The sequence below is a fragment of the Carassius gibelio genome, chromosome B1 (assembly GCF_023724105.1).
Source record: "Carassius gibelio isolate Cgi1373 ecotype wild population from Czech Republic chromosome B1, carGib1.2-hapl.c, whole genome shotgun sequence".
NCBI classification, from domain to species: domain Eukaryota; kingdom Metazoa; phylum Chordata; class Actinopteri; order Cypriniformes; family Cyprinidae; genus Carassius; species Carassius gibelio.
Window position 1 is genome coordinate 31,778,388 of NC_068396.1, and position 19,042 is coordinate 31,797,429.

Genomic DNA, 19,042 nt, shown 5'->3' on the forward strand with positions numbered 1-19,042 from the left:
ACGAATCATTCGATGTAACCGGATATTTTTGAACCAGTAACCAAATCAAACTGAATGGTTTTAAACTGTTCTCGTCTCCAATACGCATTAATCCACAAATGACTTAAGCTGTTAACTTTTTTTAATGTGGCTGACACTCCCTCTGAGTTTGGGCTGTCAATGAATATTTTAAATTCGATTTTGTATTCCAATAGTTTAAAAAAAACTAATTTCGAAGGTGAAAAATATTAGAATAAAAAAAAAAAAATGTGGAGAAAAAAAACTTGGTTGTCTGCTTTGCGAGTGGGTGCGCTAGCGCTCCTGAGGGTTCAAGGACCGGTCACAGGAGTCGCACTGTCTGGCACAGCATCACTGCTGAAAGTTGATGTGTTCATTTAAACCATTATGCACAGAGAACGTGAGGGTGAGAGAATGTGAGGTCTGCAGTCTTGGCCATTAGTTGATTTCCTTGTTTTTGTGTAGGTAATACGTTGTCATAAATGTTTAAACTTAAATAGACTACCTATACAAATAGTTATGTCTCTTTGTATTATTTTGTCCTGTTATTGACGTACTGCGCGTCATTGACAACATGCACAACCAGATGTTCGAATAATCGTTTTTTTTTTTAGAGGGAATATTCGAACGTCATTTTTGAGCAATTTTGACAGCCATACTCAGTTCAAACAAACAAAATAACCTTGAGTAATTTACTCAAACAGTACACTGACTGAACTGCTGTGAAGAGAGAACTGAAGATGAACACCGAGCCGAGCCAGATAATGAACAATAGACTGACTCGTTCATGGGTCAAGAACTGGATGCATCGGTTTTCGGATCACCAGGTGGTTCTTTCGGACCGTTTGATTCAATAAACTGGTTGAAGAAAACGGTTCACCGGGTCTTTTGTGCTCGACGTAATGACATCATTGGCGTTTATTGCCGTTGATTCAAGCCTTGGGTTTACCGGGGCTCATAGCACAGATCAGTTCAATTAAATGCATTTGTTTTGTTCACATTCACTTCACAGACCAGATCCTCCAGAACCGAGCTGTGTGTCCATGAAGAGCGACTGGTCAATGGATCATCCACTTAAGCTTAGTGGACACACTGAAAAGTCTAGGTAAACAATGTACAAAGTGTTTATCTTATTACATCTGTCAAATGTAATGCTATAATGGGTTTTCAATGCCTATATGCAGTGCATTTCAGAATGAAGGCCTTAAATAACAGCTCCAATATTAAATTCAATGTGTATAGCCATTTTTACGATACAAATCATTACAAAGCAACTTTACAGAAAATTAAATTTCAACAATATTTAGTAGAAGCTTATAAGTGGTGGCTGTCAGTTTGTGCACATATGACAGGATTTTTCAGAAAAATTAATACAAGACGTAGTCAGCCAGATGATGAACATTATTAACAGCAATTATTATATGATGCAGTCTCACTTGTAGCAATATGTGTTAGTTCTGTTTGTTGATTCTGGATTGTTACGTGGTATAGACGGTTTCATCGGGCGCACGCGCCTGGACCTAAGTTAACTTCCGGTCTGTGTTGTGTATATCGGTCTGGCTGCAGTGCCATCTACAAACGCAGTTAAAGCCAAGGTGATGAGTAGACTGAAGTTGGGTTTAGGTGGTTGTGCTGTGGGATGTGTTTCCCATACATTTATTTGTTTTTGGAGACTCGCCACAATTTTAAAACTGATCGATTTTCAAAAAGGCTTCGTTAAATAAACATGAGTAACGTAACATTACGTAACGTACTGCACGTTTAATAATAGTTCCTTACATTTATGTTTAAATATCAAAACGAGTCACGGGTGTTTTTATGTCGCTGTATTTTTGAAGGAAGACTTGCATGTTATATGCATGATAAAGCAGCGTATGAGCGTACCAGCTCTGCTTCGTTTACAGCTGTTACTGGGGAAACCTCTATTTCTCGCGCTTTATGTCTATGCTTTAAAACATCTCCTGCTGGCAAATAATGAATTAGCATTTTCATTAAGTCCGCCTTATCCACACAGAAAACACTTTTGTTTGTTATCAAAAAATATCTGCTCTAGAGGGACTTGGCTGTTCTTATTCTATTTGGAGTCTACCGGAAGTTAAGTTAGGTCCACAAAAGCGCTCACGCGCATTAACGTTTGTTTATGTTGATGCCGTTGAAACCGTCTATAAGGCTAGTTATGTACGCAGGAGCTAAACCATTTAGGGCAGTGGTCTCAAACTCAATTCCTGGAGGGCCACAGCTCTGCAGAGTTTAGCTCCAACCAGCTCCAAATCACACCTGCTTGGAAGTTTCTAGTAATCCTGAAGACCATGATTAGCTGGATCAGGTGTGTTTGATTAGGGTATGAGCAAAACTGTGCAGACCTGTGGCCCTCCAGGAATTGAGTTTGAGACCAATGATTTAGGGCCTTATAGGTAAGTAATGATAATTTGTAACTGATACGGAACTTAAAGTGATAGTTCACCCAAAAATCTAAATTATGTCATTAATGACTCACCCTCATGTCATTACAAACCCGTGAGACCTCCGTTTATCTTCAGAACACAGTTTAAGATATTTTAGATTTAGTCCGAGAGCTCTCAGTCCCTCCATTGAAGCTGTGGGTACGGTATACTGTCCATGTCCAGAAAGGTAAGAAGTACAAAGTAGTCCATGTGACATCAGAGGGTCAGTTAGAATATTTTGAAGCATCGAAAATAAATTTTGGTCCAAAAATTGCAAAAACTATGACTTTATTCAGCATTGTCTTCTCATCCGTGTCTGTTGTGAGAGAGTTCAAAACAAAGCAGTTTGTAATATCCGGTTCGAGAACGAATCATTCGATGTAACCGGATATTTTTGAACCAGTAACCAAATCAAACTGAATGGTTTTAAACTGTTCTCGTCTCCAATACGCATTAATCCACAAATGACTTAAGCTGTTAACTTTTTTTAATGTGGCTGACACTCCCTCTGAGTTTGGGCTGTCAATGAATATTTTAAATTCGATTTTGTATTCCAATAGTTTAAAAAAAACTAATTTCGAAGGTGAAAAATATTAGAATAAAAAAAAAAAAAATGTGGAGAAAAAAAACTTGGTTGTCTGCTTTGCGAGTGGGTGCGCTAGCGCTCCTGAGGGTTCAAGGACCGGTCACAGGAGTCGCACTGTCTGGCACATTATCACTGCTGAAAGTTGATGTGTTCATTTAAACCATTATGCACAGAGAACGTGAGGGTGAGAGAATGTGAGGTCTGCAGTCTTGGCCATTAGTTGATTTCCTTGTTTTTGTGTAGGTAATACGTTGTCATAAATGTTTAAACTTAAATAGACTACCTATACAAATAGTTATGTCTCTTTGTATTATTTTGTCCTGTTATTGACGTACTGCGCGTCATTGACAACATGCACAACCAGATGTTCGAATAATCGTTTTTTTTTTTAGAGGGAATATTCGAACGTCATTTTTGAGCAATTTTGACAGCCATACTCAGTTCAAACAAACAAAATAACCTTGAGTAATTTACTCAAACAGTACACTGACTGAACTGCTGTGAAGAGAGAACTGAAGATGAACACCGAGCCGAGCCAGATAATGAACAATAGACTGACTCGTTCATGGGTCAAGAACTGGATGCATCGGTTTTCGGATCACCAGGTGGTTCTTTCGGACCGTTTGATTCAATAAACTGGTTGAAGAAAACGGTTCACCGGTTCTTTTGTGCTCGACGTAATGACATCATTGGCGTTTATTGCCGTTGATTCAAGCCTTGGGTTTACCGGGGCTCATAGCACAGAATCAGTTCAGAATCAATCACCAAAAGAATCAGTTCAGTTCAGACGCTCTGCATGCAGTTTCTGTGCTGTGGTGGGGCCTGAAACCTGACTGAAATTCTTCATACAGATCATTTTTGTGCAGGAAGGAGCTCAATTGCAGACACAACATTTTTTAAGATTTTAGACATACAGTAAATGGAAGATTTGGAATAGGCCTATAATTTGCCAGTTCACTAGGATCTAGTTTTGGTTTCTTAATAAGAGGCTTAATAACCACCAGCTTGAATGGTTTTGGGACGTGACCTAAAGATAACAATGAGTTAATGATATTGAGAAGCGGTTCTTCAGCTACAGGTAACAACTCTTTCAGTAATTTAGTGGGTACAGGATCTAACATGTTGTTGGTTTAGATACAGTAGGTAGACAGCCTAATTGGGCTTTACCACCGCGTGTACGGCTGCTTCGGTGCCGCGGCGGTAACTGTAATTCAGTCGCGTGTTAAAATCATTCGCGAAACTACCACCAGGTGGTGCATAGGGACATATTGTGAAATTAATGTAATTGTAAAATTATATAAAAGGAAATAGTAAAACAACAATAACATTATGATATAACATTGTAACGTCTTTAAAAATATTCAAACTTTTACAGTGAGTTAATTTTAAAACATAAGATAGTCTTAGTCTACAGTCTAGTCATCAAAAATTAAAAGACCTTTACACAAAGGATCATATGCATGCTATTGTTATTAAACAGTAAATAAATATAAGGCCCATGTATGTATTTATGTGTGTATAAATATATATATATATATATATATATATATATATATATATATATATATATATATATATATATATATATATATATATATATATATAATATATGAATAAAAAACGAAATGTTTTCATTTTGGTTCATTCTTGGTTTAAAAAAAAATCTTCAGGTTCCATATGCAGAGCAAAATGGGAACGGTCCAGCATTTAGCAATAATTTTATTCTTGATTTTTTTTTAAACTACTAACACTTTGCATTCTTGAATTATGCCTTATGTATGACCAAAAATTGAGTATTTTCTGTTTCAGCTGTTTGATCGCGCTGGTGCCTCGCGCACATATTCACTGGAAACAGCAGGCGTTCAGCAGACATTCAGCATTAGCAGTGGTCCAATTACTCCACATATTGTTAATTAAGATTTTTTTCCATCGATGCTGAAACACGCGTGAAGAACAAAGCCTATTTTACATCACAAATAATACTTAAGCTTCAAATTGGCAACATCACGAATATGGAAACGGATTTCTCCCGAGTGAGAGAATGAGAAAGCCCAACCTTACCTTATGCTTAGCTTTAAATTATTATTTTTTGTTTGTTTATAGCTAAGCGTATATTATTATATACTGCAATTATATTTATCCATTAGAATTCTATATTTTTAATTCTTGTTTTGTTATGATATATTTGTTAAATTTAAAGGATTTGTTTTCATCCATTGTGATGAATTTCATCCATTGTGATGAATTTCATCCATTTCATCCATTCATCCTTCTGATCACTTCTGTATTTTCTTTGATATACTGATCTCTGCTACCACTGAATCTAGATCTGTCTCTGTCAGAAAGAGATGCATAAACGAGAACACAAGGGTACTATTTACGGAGGCTATATCTTTAACACCAAGCATTTCTGCAGACTCTGTTGATATTCTCCTTGATTCCTTCAACTCAAAAGTTAAGAATGTTATTGATGATATTGCTCCAATAATAGTCAGTAAGAAAACAAACAGACAGAAATCAGTTTGGAGAAGATCAACAGCAGTTCAGACTATGAAAAGACAATGCAGAAAAGCAGAGAGGATGTGGCGGAAGACAAAACTTGAAATTCACTATAGCATCTATAAAGAGAGCCTTCATGCTTTTAATGTGAAACTAGCCACAGCTAGACAGAATTTATTTTCAAACCTTATAAACAGTAACTTAAATAACACTCATACTTTTTTTGCCACTGTTGAGAAACTGACAAACCCCCCAAGTCAGGTTCCCAGTGAAATGCTATCAGACAGCAAATGCAATGAGTTTTCTTCCTTCTTTTCTGAGAAGATCATCAATATCAGGAAGGCGATTAGCACATCCTCAAGTAATGCAGAGGGCAGACAGATTCGGCCACAATATCAAAAATATACTATGTCTATTTTTGAAACAATTGATAGCAAAATTCTGGAAGACATAGTGCAGCACCTAAAATCATCAACCTGCTGTCTTGACACACTTCCCACATCTTTTTTCAAAAGTGTGCTTGACTGCTTAAAAGCAGATCTCTTAGAAGTGGTGAACACCTCACTTCTTTCTGGGACATTTCCAAACTCCCTAAAAACTGCAGTTGTTAAGCCCCTCCTGAAAAAGACCAATCTTGATAACACAATTTTGAGCAATTTCAGACCAATATCTAATCTTCCTTTTATAGGCAAAATTATAGAAAAGGTAGTTTTTAATCAGATGAACAAATACTCAAATGGATACCTGGACAATTTTCAATCTGGTTTCCGACCGCATCACAGCACAGAGACAGCACTCATTAAGATAATAATTGATATTCGCTTAAATTGCGACTCTGGCAAAATATCGGTGCTGGTATTGCTAGATCTCAGTGCTGCGTTTGACACTGTTGATCATAACATACTACTAGAGAGACTGGAAAACTGGGTCGGGCTTTCTGGGATGGTACTCAAATGGTTCAGATCATACTTAGAAGGGAGAGGCTATTATGTGAGAATAGGAGAGCATAAGTCTAAATGGACGGCCATGACATGTGGAGTCCCACAAGGCTCAATCCTTGCACCGCTCTTGTTTAGCCTGTATTTGCTTACACTAAGTAAAATTATGAGAAAGAACCAAATTGCCTGTCACAACTATGCTGATGATACCCAGATTTACCTAGCCTTATCTCCAAATGACTACAGCCCCATTGACTCCCTCTGCAAATGCATTGATGAAATTAGTTGGATGTGCCAGAACTTTCTTCAGTTAAACAAGGAAAAAACTGAAGTCATTACATTTGGAAACAAAGATGAAGTTTTCAAGGTGAATGCATACCTTGACTCTAGGGGTCAAACAACTAAAAATCAAGTCAGGAATCTTGGTGTGATTCTAGAGACAGACCTTAGTTTCAGTAGTCATGTCAAAGCAGTAACTAAATCAGCATACTATCATTTAAAAAACATTGCAAGAATTAGATGTTTTGTTTCCAGCCAAGACTGGGAGAAACTTGTTCATGGTGTTATCACCAGCAGGGTGGACTATTGTAATGGGCTCCTCACTGGCCTTCCCAAAAAGACCATTAGACAGCTGCAGCTCATCCAGAACGCTGCTGCCAGGATTCTGACTAGAACCAGAAAATCTGAGCATATCACACCAGTCCTCAGGTCCTTACACTGGCTTCCAGTTACATTTAGGATTGATTTTAAAATACTTTTACTCGTATATAAGTCACTACATGACATAGGACCCAAATATATTTCAGATATGCTCACTGAATATAAACCTAACCGAGCACTCAGATCACTAGGATCAAGTCAGAAATACCAAGGGTTCACACAAAACAAGGGGAGTCTGCCTTTAGTTACTATGCCGCCTGCAGATGGAATCAGCTTCCAGAAGAGATCAGATGTGCTAAAACACTAGTCACATTTAAATCTAGACTCAAAACCCATCTGTTTAGTTGTGCATTTATTGAATGAGCACTGTGCTATGTCCGAACTGATTGCACTATATTGTCACTGTTTTATTTCATATAAAATTATTTTCTAACTGTTTTTAAATTGATAAAGTAAACGTTTTAATCATTTTAAAAGTTTTAAAATTGCTTGTTTTATTTTTTTCTTATTTTTCATGATTATTCATTTCTTTCATGTAAAGCACTTTGAATTACCATTGTGTATGAAATGTGCTATATAAATAAACTTGCCTTGCCTTGCCTAAAGTGAAGGGAATTAAATATATCCTGTTTGTACATGATAACATTATTAGGCCAGCCATCATTTCTAAATGTAATAAAATGCAATTTATACATTATATAAAAAAAAAAACATGCAGCAAACGAAAGTAGGTGATTAATACATCAAAATGAAACCTATACACGACTCATATATTTTTTTTCTCTCACAAACTTAATTTATTTTTTAGTGTGTTCAAAAATAAAGAAAGAAAGAAAACATGCAGCAAATGAAAAAAGGCGATTAATCCGTTAAAATTTGTTACTCCGGGTTAACAGTAATTATAAGTATTATATACTTGAGAGCAGAGTCTGCATGGGCCTAATCTAGGCTATTTTTTTCCATTGCATCTGAAAATGACTGTTCATCACATTCACTTCACGCGCTCTGGCGCAGATAACCCTCTCGCGTTGCTTAGCTGTGGGTGATTTAAAAATGTTTGATATAAAGGTTGCTGTCCCATTTTATACTAGTGTTGTCACGATACCAAAATTATTGTTTCGATACAGATACCTAGTCAAGAATTGCGATTTCAATACTTTTTCGATACTTTTACTGAAAAGGGAAAATACACTCTCAAATATCATTGCTGTGCTTTATTTTAAAACCGGGACAACGTTCTAATCATATAACACACTAATAAATGAACATATGAACAGCAGATATATTAAACATTTGAACAAAATATCCTTTCACAAGTTTATGCTTTCTTTTAGTTTTGTGTTGGTTTTGATTCTGTGAGTGTTTTGTGGGTGTTGTATTTGGAGCATAGGGTCAGGATCCTGTCCTTTCGGGCTCATTTTTCTGGTGTTGGACCCTGGCACTTATACTTAATCTTGCTATATTTCTATTTGGTTGAGCATCGGTTATCAGCAAAAATCCATGCAGATAGTTTTCCGGGTTAGTTTGCTGGAGCGGCTGAGAAGGGTCTGTTTTCATTATACAGTGTGAGAGCGGCCTCTAGTGGCTGAAATCACTGACAGAAATCACTGACAGACAAGTGATGCTGCACACCGAAGAGAGCGAGAAACTTCAGAAACAGATTTAAATGCAGCTGACAGAAAATTCTGTCCTGCCACAAAGCGCCATTCACATAGATTTCCATAAAATTACATTATATTCGCCCCGAATCGTTATTAATGTACATTATGAATTTTATATTGAGCATTTTCATCGAAACGTTTGTCTTTCTGTGGCTCTAATGGAGTCTGTATGCTTTATTTCTAGAGCTATAATATAGACTGCTCTTTCCGTTTGCTCCGTTTTTTAAACACTGAATTTAAAATGTATCTGTGCCTCATTGTTTTCATTCAAGTAAATTTGTGTCCGTTTGGTGATTAAACTCTTTTAGACGTCCATAGTGTATGTGATACCAGTGAGTTCTCCTAGACCCAGCGCTGCTCTTTTATTTTGATTAGATGATCACTTGAGTGTTCAATAACAGAAGCAGTTCAAGTGTGAGAGTATACATAGTGCTGGTATAATTGTAGGGCCCTTTGTTTTCTGCGATACGAAAAAAAAGTTTGCTTAATTTCCAGTAATTAAAAGATAAATTAAATGAATGTTCCATGCCTTGATTTGATAACAAAAAAAACTTAAATACACAGAATTTTTGAGTTGAAAAATCATAAGACTTATTTAAGAAAAAAATAATAAATTAAGTTTATGCATTCAAATAATTTCACATGTTAAAACACAGAATTTGGTAACAATAAAAAATAAAACCTTTCATAGAGCCCTAAACATGTAATTTTTGTTAAACTTTTATTAAATCAAGTGAAAATATAAGTTTCATGATTTTAATTAATTCGACTTACTTTATGATTAATAAACTTAAATTTAACTATTAAAAAGGAGTGGAGAAAATTTTAAATTGAAAAAAAAACAGAATCCAGAAAAATTAAAACGAAAATAACGGAATTTAGGAGAAAAATTACAGATTTCATAGGGCCCTATTAGAGTGTGGAAATTTACTATTATTATTATTATTATTATTATTATTATAACTTTTATTATTAATACTACTTCTACTACTAGTATGTTTCAGTACTGATTTTTTTAAAAGCACTATTTTAGTTTTTGTTCAGTTTCCATTTTAAAAACTAACTATTAAAGAGCCACACAGATGGGAAATCAAAAATTACCTGTATTACAGTGTATGATGTAGCTGTCCATCAGTGTAAACAATGTGCAAAGTAATTAAACCAAAAAGTACACGATTTATAAAGTTATTGGCTTCTAAAGTAAGGAGTCGACTCCGAATCACTGAAACAAGTCGTTATAGATTTCAAATCTTTTGCCCATCTCTATGTACGTCACTAGGAACACTTTGCATAATAATCTCCGCCTACCGTCTTAAGAGAAACTGACCTGCCCCACCCCCCACACAGACACACACACACACACACACACAGACGCTCTGGTTGGTGTGAGAGCATCATGTCGAGGAGACCGTGTGTTTTTAATTGTAAAGGCAAGTTTGCTTTATTTTCACTGCCAAAGAATGAAGATCAGAAGAACCAGTGGCTAAAATTCATTTTTACCACAATACCAGAGCAGTACAACAAATCCCTTTTGTTGTGTTCACAACATTTCACTGATGACTGCTTTTCTAATCTCAGTGAGTACAAGGCGGGATTTTCAAAGCGTTTGGCCATAAAAGAGGGTTCATTACCAACTTTATTTAGACCAACGAGCATCTCCAAATCACAACGCGAAGTATGATTATGAAGTTATGTGTTTGTTTTCTCCCGAGCGTCTTATCAGTATGTGTGCTGTCTGCAGCCTTTCTTTGCGCTCATCTTCATTTATAAACACGTCATTAAAATGAAGTGTAACTCCGTGAATTCTCAACGAAGAGACATGAGAGAGATATCTATAGAAAGCTTGACATGTCTACTTTAAAACTAAACAAGTGCTGCTGAAAACAGATATTCTGTGATAAAGTAATCCATATGAAAACAACGCGATGTCTGTTTTTCACGTCTCCCTTCATTATATCTAATGTGACCACGCCCCCGCGCTGAACGCGCTATTCAGATTCAAACTGAAGCGTGCGGCTTGAATACACACACACAGAAGAAAAAGCAGCGAGACTGTTCAAGTTTTTTATTTTACTGTTTGCTTCGCGATGAGAGGAATAAGACATAATTCACCCCAAACAGATGCTAACGCATAGTTATCACTGACTATGTTAGTTGACCAATCAGAACACAGTATGCTACCGAAAGGTGGGGTTTAAGGAAACTGAATCTTTTGAACAGCTTCGCGTGAACTGTTTGGGGATCTCTGAGAATTGAGGTAATTTTAAAATGATATTTTGACAAAATGACAATGTTTTTTAACCTTGGATGGATTTAAACCTAATGTACAGCACTAATAAACAGTGAAAGGAAGCTTAGAATTTTCATCTTACTGGCTCTTTAATTAATCGATATCAGCCACTGTGGTCTAACCTAGCTATCGGTATTGGCAAAATCCAATATCGGTTGACTTCTATTATGTACTATAAATATACAAATTCTAATTATTTTTTTATTTTTTTAATCTTACAGGCATGGCCCTCAACGTGAACCCCTCAAGTTATTCAGATCAAATCTGCGGAGGAAGTTTGAGTGTCTGTGTGAGGGAACAGTGACGCAGGGCAACCCAACACTGCTGAATGAGATCTACACAGAGCTGTACATCACAGAGAGTGAGAGCGGAGAGATCAATAATGAGCATGAGGTGAGACAGATTGAGACACAATCCAGCAGAGCAGCAACAGAGGACACACCGATCAAATGCAGAGACATCTTCAGACCTTTACCTGGACAAGACAAACCCATCAGAACTGTGCTGACAAAGGGAGTCGCTGGCATTGGAAAAACAGTCTCTGTGCAGAAGTTCATCCTGGACTGGGCTGAAGGGAAAGAGAATCAGGACGTCCAGCTCATATTTCCACTTCCTTTCAGAGAAATCAACCTGATGAAGGACAAAACACTCAGTCTTTTGGATCTGTTGCATATTTTCTTTCCTGAAACCAAAGAAATGAAACCATTCAGTGGTGAATATAAAGTTGTCTTTGTTTTTGATGGTCTGGATGAGTGTCGTCTGTCTCTGGATTTTCAGAGCAGTGTGAGGTTGTGTGATGTAACTGAATCAGCTTCAGTGGACGTGCTGCTGATGAACCTGATTGTGGGGAATCTGCTTCCCTCTGCTCTCATCTGGATCACCTCCAGACCAGCAGCAGCTGATCTAGTCCCCTCTGAGTGTGTCCATCGAGTGACAGAGGTACGAGGCTTCAATGATCCTCAGAAGGAGGAATACTTCTGGAAGAGGATCATAGATCGGCGTCTGGCCAAGAGGATCATCTCACATCTGAAGTCATCAAGGAGCCTCTTCATCATGTGCCACATCCCTGTCTTCTGCTGGATCTCAGCCGCTGTTCTGGAGAAGATGATGAGTGAAGCAGAGACTGGAGAGATTCCCAAGACTCTCACTCAGATGTACACACACTTCCTGATCATTCAGACCAACATCAAACATGAGAAGGACTATGAGAAGAAGCTGACAGATGAAGACATGATCCTCAAACTGGGGAAACTGTCTTTCCAGCAGCTTGTGAAAGGAAACCTGATCTTCTATGAGGAAGACCTGAGAGAGTGTGGCATTGATGAGACTGAAGCATCAATGTACTCAGGATTGTGCACTCAGATCTTCAGAGAGGAGTTGGGCTTGAATCAGGGGAAAGTCTTCTGCTTTGTTCATCTGAGCATTCAGGAGCATCTCGCAGCTCTATATGTGCTGCTTTCATTCCTGCTGTACAAGAGAGATGTGCTCAATGAAAACCTCAGCTCAAAATATTCACATGAGTTCATATATCACACAATATCTGACCTGCATCAGAGAGCCGTGGACAAGGCTTTACAGAGTAAGAACGGACATCTGGACCTTTTCCTCCGATTTCTTCTGGGTCTCTCGCTGGAGTCCAGTCAGACGCTTCTGAAAGGTCTTCTGACACGCATTGTAAACATCCCGTTCAGTGAGGAGAAAACAGTTGAGTACATTAAAACAAGAATAAAACTGAATCGCTCACCAGAGAAATCCATCAATCTGTTCCACTGTTTAAATGAACTCGGTGACCAGTCTCTCGTCAGTGAAGTCCAGAAGTATCTCAGATATGGAGGTCTGTCAAGAGCCAAACTGTCCTCGTCACAGTGGTCAGCTGTTATCTTTGTTTTGTTGACCTCAGAGCAGTTGGATACATTTTATTTGAGTAAATACATAAGCAGAGACCAAGACCAAAACCACATGACTCCTAATCAACTTCTTCTGAAGCTCTTGCCTGTCGTTGAAGCCTCCAGAACAGCAGAGTGAGTAGCACTGAGTGTAATCTTCAGATGTGTGTGTGTGTGTGTGTGTGTGTGTGTGTGTGTGTGTGTGTTGAAATGCTGTTTTTCTTTTCTTTATTGTCAGTGGTAGTATAAATTTTAACCCTCTAAGCGCCAAAGTCGCAAAATTGCGACAAGACGTCATACTTAATAAAACAGACTGTAGTTTCTAATATGGTGTAATATCTCGATTGTATTCCAAACAAGAAGAAACAAGTGATAGTTTCATCCCTTAGCCCAGCGGAGATGAGGGTGGCAGGGGTGAACATGGTCGTAGTCTCCAGAGTAGAGCTGTTTCTGATCTCACAGGCTCTAAGAGCTGCCAGCAGACAGTACAGGTGCAGTCAGTGTGGAGCAGGTCTGTGTGCTGTGCAATGAGAGGGAACATACTCTCAATGACTATAAACTGTGTCACCTAGACACCTGATTGGGCAGATAGCTGGTCAACTGATAAAAAAAAATTGATACATGCATTTTGGCATGGCATAGTAATGTAATAATAATTTACTACTTTTTCCTGTTTTCCTGCTTTTTTGTTTGATTGTTTTTTTTTTTATTATTTCCTGATTATTTGGAATGAGAATAAAAAGACAAATAGCTAAAAAAAAAAAAATTTCGAAAAAAGTTTAAACATCCATTCAATATTTAAACTAAAACTATTATATATTAGGTTCTTTCATCATATAATTTACATTAGGGACAAGGGACACTTCACCCAAAATTAATGTAAATGGATGGTAAGATCAGAGTTTAGGCTTCAAAAACCATCCAGAAACCAACACAACTATAATCCACAAAGACCCCAGTTGATAAATCAGTGTCTTCTGAAGCAAAACAATATAGTTGTGTTCAGGGGTGTTGTTAGACCTCAAACTCTACTGGGGCACAGGCCCCCATTACTTATTTTATTTATTTATTTATTTTCTTGAAAGCCTGCTGTGTGTAAGAAGTGTTCAACACAATGCACTGTACAAACTTGTGTTGCTTAAACCAATATTCCTACATTCAAACAATAGGAAGGAAAATTATATCTTTTACATGCATAACATGAACATTAACATTATTTAAGGCACACACTGTGAAAACAGACCCATGCGCAGGTTTTTATTTTTTATTCATACAGATAAAAGGTAATCCTTTCCAATAACTTTAAACTGATTTTTTTTTTTTTTACATTTTATAAGGCCATTTTTTTCTAAAAGTGACCATTATCTTTTGAGTCAAATTCTTTCATTTAATCAGTGAATTAGAATAAAACATTTGGGCTGTTACCAAGCAAATGAAAACAACACAGAAGCTGCATCTGAAGTGAGACTTTGATGTATTTACACACTGTTTAATGCAGGACATGATTCAGTTAACCTGCACTTACAAATGCAGAAATAATTATTAGATATATAAAACATATACTGTTGATATTTAAAATGATTTAAAACATGGAAAAAGGTTGAAATGTGAAATTAAATCTGCCAGTAGGTGACAGCAAATCACTGTTAATAAGTGAGTCTTTATGATTGAACTGAATCATTGAAACGGTTGATTCATTCAGGAACGAAACACCATCATGTTCTGCTCAGAGATGCAAAACTGTGCTGTGGCTGTGTTTGGAATAATTTTGTTGGCGAAATAGTGAAATCAGGTAATATGGTGTCTAAAACTTATCTTAATTAACTCGGTGTTTATTTAGCAACTTCTTGTTTATTGTTATGAAAAAATCAATGTCACATTTGTAATCAAGGTACTTTTTTGGAGAAAAACGGCGCTCTTCGTGTGAAATCAATTAACTATATGAAGTGATATAAATATAGGCCTGTACATTTTCTGCCCAGTGTCTTGAATTTGTGATCATTCTTAATGTATTATAATCACAGACTGTGTATATATGACGCATGTCTCCTGCTGAGGCTTTTTATCCTTGCAGCACCAAAGCATAATTAATATTAGGTAATTATTTGACAACTTCTGTTAGTGAACAAATAACTTCATTGGTGGGTACAGCCCTGTGTGGAAATAATAAAAGCAGAGAGAAGTTTTTCTTGCACACACTGCATTCTTCTACATTATTCATTTTTATCATTGTGTAATCACATTTTTTTAAGATTATACAATTACAATATTTCAAGAAAACAGTCATTTCATGGCTACATCAAAAATAAAGAGCACATTTAACTGTTCTGCCTATAATAGCAAATTGTTATCTCAGCCATAGTTACTGCCTACATGTTATGTAATGTCCTAAACAAGAGCTAGTGAATTAAATATTAATGTCATATCTGAAAGTACAGAACCCGTAATTGTTTTTCTCTGCAACACTGCAATATTACAGACTTGACAGGTTTTCCTGAGACGTTTCCTCTGATGTCTGAGACCTGTCTGGCTGAGGATGTACAGTTTAACAAGTCTTACCTCCCTCAAACTCATCCTCTGATCAGATCAATCTGATGTCCATCTACAGGAGCCAATAATGATCGAGTCAGAATAAGAGGATCAATATTATTTAGAGACTTACTTTAGTTAGGTCATGTTTTCATAGCCTGCCTCATCCACGTGTCCGGCTGCAGTTGTGACATTTAAACACAGACGCAGACTCTGCTTCACATCAGCTTCAGAAAGAGCTTCACAACTTTAGTAATGATATGCCCTTTATATTTCATCATATGAGCTCACAGATATCTAATTAAGAGACTCTTAATTTGTGTTCATGTTGACAACTTAGCATCTTTTTAGACTACACTTTCTTTCAAACATTGAACCTAGCAACACATTTGTAGTTTTTAAAATGTATTTGGCAACTTTTAATAACTTTTGAAAAGGGACTCAAACAATAAAAAGGTTAAATGTGTTAAGCAGCTGCTCGCTGCAATTGTTCTGTAATGATTGTTCATTTATAATACCATCATTAGCTTGTACCTTTAATTGTTGATCAGTCAGGTGCATATTAACTAACCACCAAATACACTGCTTCAGACTTTCTCAGAATGAGCAGTTTTACTAGTTAATAAGACAATAAAATGTCATTGTTAAAATATGTAATTGATCATTAATTCATTGTTGTTTTTAAAAAGAAAATGTAAATACATTGTCATGAAAATAAACAACCAAAGCACACAAGTTTTCTGTTTTTAGTTGAAAATGGTGTTGTGTTAACATCCCCTTAGACATGAGACAAAATAATAATAATATCTCCTGAGATGTAACACACACAGATTCATCATTTAATATCATAGTCTGTGTTTGTGTGATTGTTTCTGCTGATCTGAGAGTGAAGAGTGTGTTGTTCTGCAGGTTGTGGGAGTGTGGCGTCACAGATGAAGGTTGTTCTGCTCTGAGTTCAGCTCTGAGATCAAACTCCTCACAGCTGAGAGAACTGAATCTGACTCACAATAGAGTAGGAGATACAGGAGTGAAGCTGATCTCTGATGCACTGAAGGATCCTCACTGTAAACTGGAGAAACTGAGGTAAGATCATATTCAGTATCAAGCTCCAGTGAAACAATTATGTATTATAACAATATATATTTACCCAAACATTAAAATACTGTCATTTCTCACTCTCATGTCGTCCCACATCTGTATGAATTTCGGTCTTCAAATGAATACAGTAGAAGATTAGAAAAAACTCAAATTATAATTTGTAAATGAAAACATGTAAATTGTAGCAGCTTTTCACAGCCCCTTGCTCTAGTGTTAATCTGGATAAAAGTGCACTATTGAGTGTTTGTGCAGAAGCTGTTAGCACACAGAAGTAGATCTCTGACATTTCTCCTGATAACTGTGGAAACAACACAAAATCTGTCGTCATCAGTGTAATACATTCTACTTTTATTTGTGTGCACTCTCAATATTAACTGAACATTGTGGTTTTATAAAAGCAAGAAAACAAACAGGATGTGCTTTCTGCCGTCTCTGTCACTGTGAACTGGAGCGCTTCACTAAAATAAAAAATTGCCTCACAGACATGACACATATATCTGTAAAGAGCTAGAAATGTCTAAACTATGTCTTCAAACTGAACAGATGCTCTGTGGTGAGGTTATCGTATGAACGGTGTATTTCCCTCTAAAGATGCGTCACTGTACTGCAGAGATGACGAGTCAACATCATTAACTTCATCACTGCAGCAGACAATGACTCCGAAAACACTAGCTTATTAATAAATAAAACAATTAATGTCTCTACTGAACAATTAAAATATCTATAAAGGCTCACTATGGCTTACTTCTTGCCCAGCTTGTACATGTAAAGAAGAACATAATTCAATTAAAGGAAAATTATCATGAAATGTTCCTCAAATGTTTTGTTCTGAGGAGGATTGTCTGAAACAGCTATTTTATGATGGTTTGTGATTTTGGTTTTAGTGATTAAGTAGTTCTCTTGATTACCTGTAACCAGGGGAGGACTGGGGCTAAATGTGTCCCTGAACAGATCGGGCACAGATCGGCCCTAAACACCCGGTTCACAACACACCTCTCCATAAACACACCTGCTCAATATCCACAGAGCAATCAACACCAGTTACTGACATTACAGTGTTAGACAGTACAGGAATAAAAATACTGTCTCTATTCTAATTGATATTATTATTATTAATATTAATGAATGGCTGGCATAATTCTTTACATTATAATCTGCCTTTCCTGGTGTATACAGGAAATATAAGCACAGATACAGGTAGCTCAAATATTTAAAACATTTCGAAGATTTTTCACACATCTCTTTAACACAGATGGACAGTTTAATTTTGCTAAAGTTAAATGTTTTATGACACAATGTTCTGCTCTAGAAGAGAAAGTAGTGCAGAGTGTGGACTGTTTTAAGTTGATCAGTATTTTACAATGATTTCTGAAGATCATGTGACTGAAGACTGGAGTAATGACTGACAAAAATTCAGCTTTGATCACAGGAATAACTTACATTTAAAATATCTTTATTAGAAATCCTGAATTTTACGTGTAATATTTAATAATAATAATTCCTTACATTTATATAGCACTTTACATGGTCAGGGGGTATCTCCTCATACACCATTTATCATCCACATATATTTCACATTATTATTGTTTTTACTATATTTTTATCAAATAAATTCAGCCTTCTCTCAAAAAAATAATTACAAATGTATTATTTCAAATGTTCAACCACCAGTGTGTGAATAAAATAATGTAAGACCTTCGTTCGTCTTCAGGATACAGATAAAGATATTTTTCATGAAATCCGAGAGCTTTCTGATCCTCTGATAGTTTTCACGTGACGTCACACTCTTATTGAAACACACACCTGGAGGACTAAACAAGGCTCTGCTCCACTGACCAGCAGTTATTATTACACAGTTAGCATTAATGTAGTAATGTAGTAAACATTGCACAGACACTATTTAACTGAACAGAGAAGACATCACTGAATTCAATGATGAACTGCCTTTAACTGTCATTTTGCATTATTGACACACTGTTTTCCTAATGAATCTTGTTCAGTTGCTTTGACGCAATGTATTTAGTTTAAAGCGCAATATAAAATTAAAGGGGACTTGACTTGACTTAAAACATGTATATTAAAAGTTGAAATTCAGTAAACACCTTATGTATATTTTGTACAGACAAGCAGATGAAGCTAGAATATAAACACAATGTGCAACATTAAATCTCACATAGTGATGTGTCGTTCGTGAACGAATCGTTCTTTTTGAACGAATCTTTTAGGTGAACGAATCGTTCTCGTTCACGCTATCCACTGACTCATATTTCTCGTTCAGTGAAGTTCCTCCCTCCACAGCAGCGCGGCGCTATAAGCAGCGCATGCGCAGCTCAGTGAACCGGGTATTTCATCCTGTCAAAGAATTGCTCAACCTCGAGCCAATAGCCTTCGAGTATGAGATGTGACAGAGTATTTGATTTGTTGAATGTAGTGAACGAATACGCCCTTCAATGA

The 19,042-nt window shown here is 36.6% G+C and overlaps 1 protein-coding gene across 50 annotated transcripts in view; it reads left to right on the forward strand.

Annotated features, from left to right (window-relative positions):
- LOC127949395 (NACHT, LRR and PYD domains-containing protein 3) overlaps positions 1-19,042 on the forward strand; it is a 185,264-nt gene that overhangs the window by 7,999 nt on the left and 158,223 nt on the right. For 47 of the 50 annotated variants that reach the window (XM_052546559.1, XM_052546546.1, XM_052546558.1 and 44 more), the window contains one exon: positions 1,010-1,102. The exons of the other annotated variants lie outside the window; for them this stretch is intronic. In XM_052546559.1, coding sequence (XP_052402519.1) covers positions 1,010-1,102 — 93 coding nt within the window. The remainder of the gene's footprint in view (positions 1-1,009; positions 1,103-19,042) is intronic. 50 annotated transcript variants of the gene reach the window in all.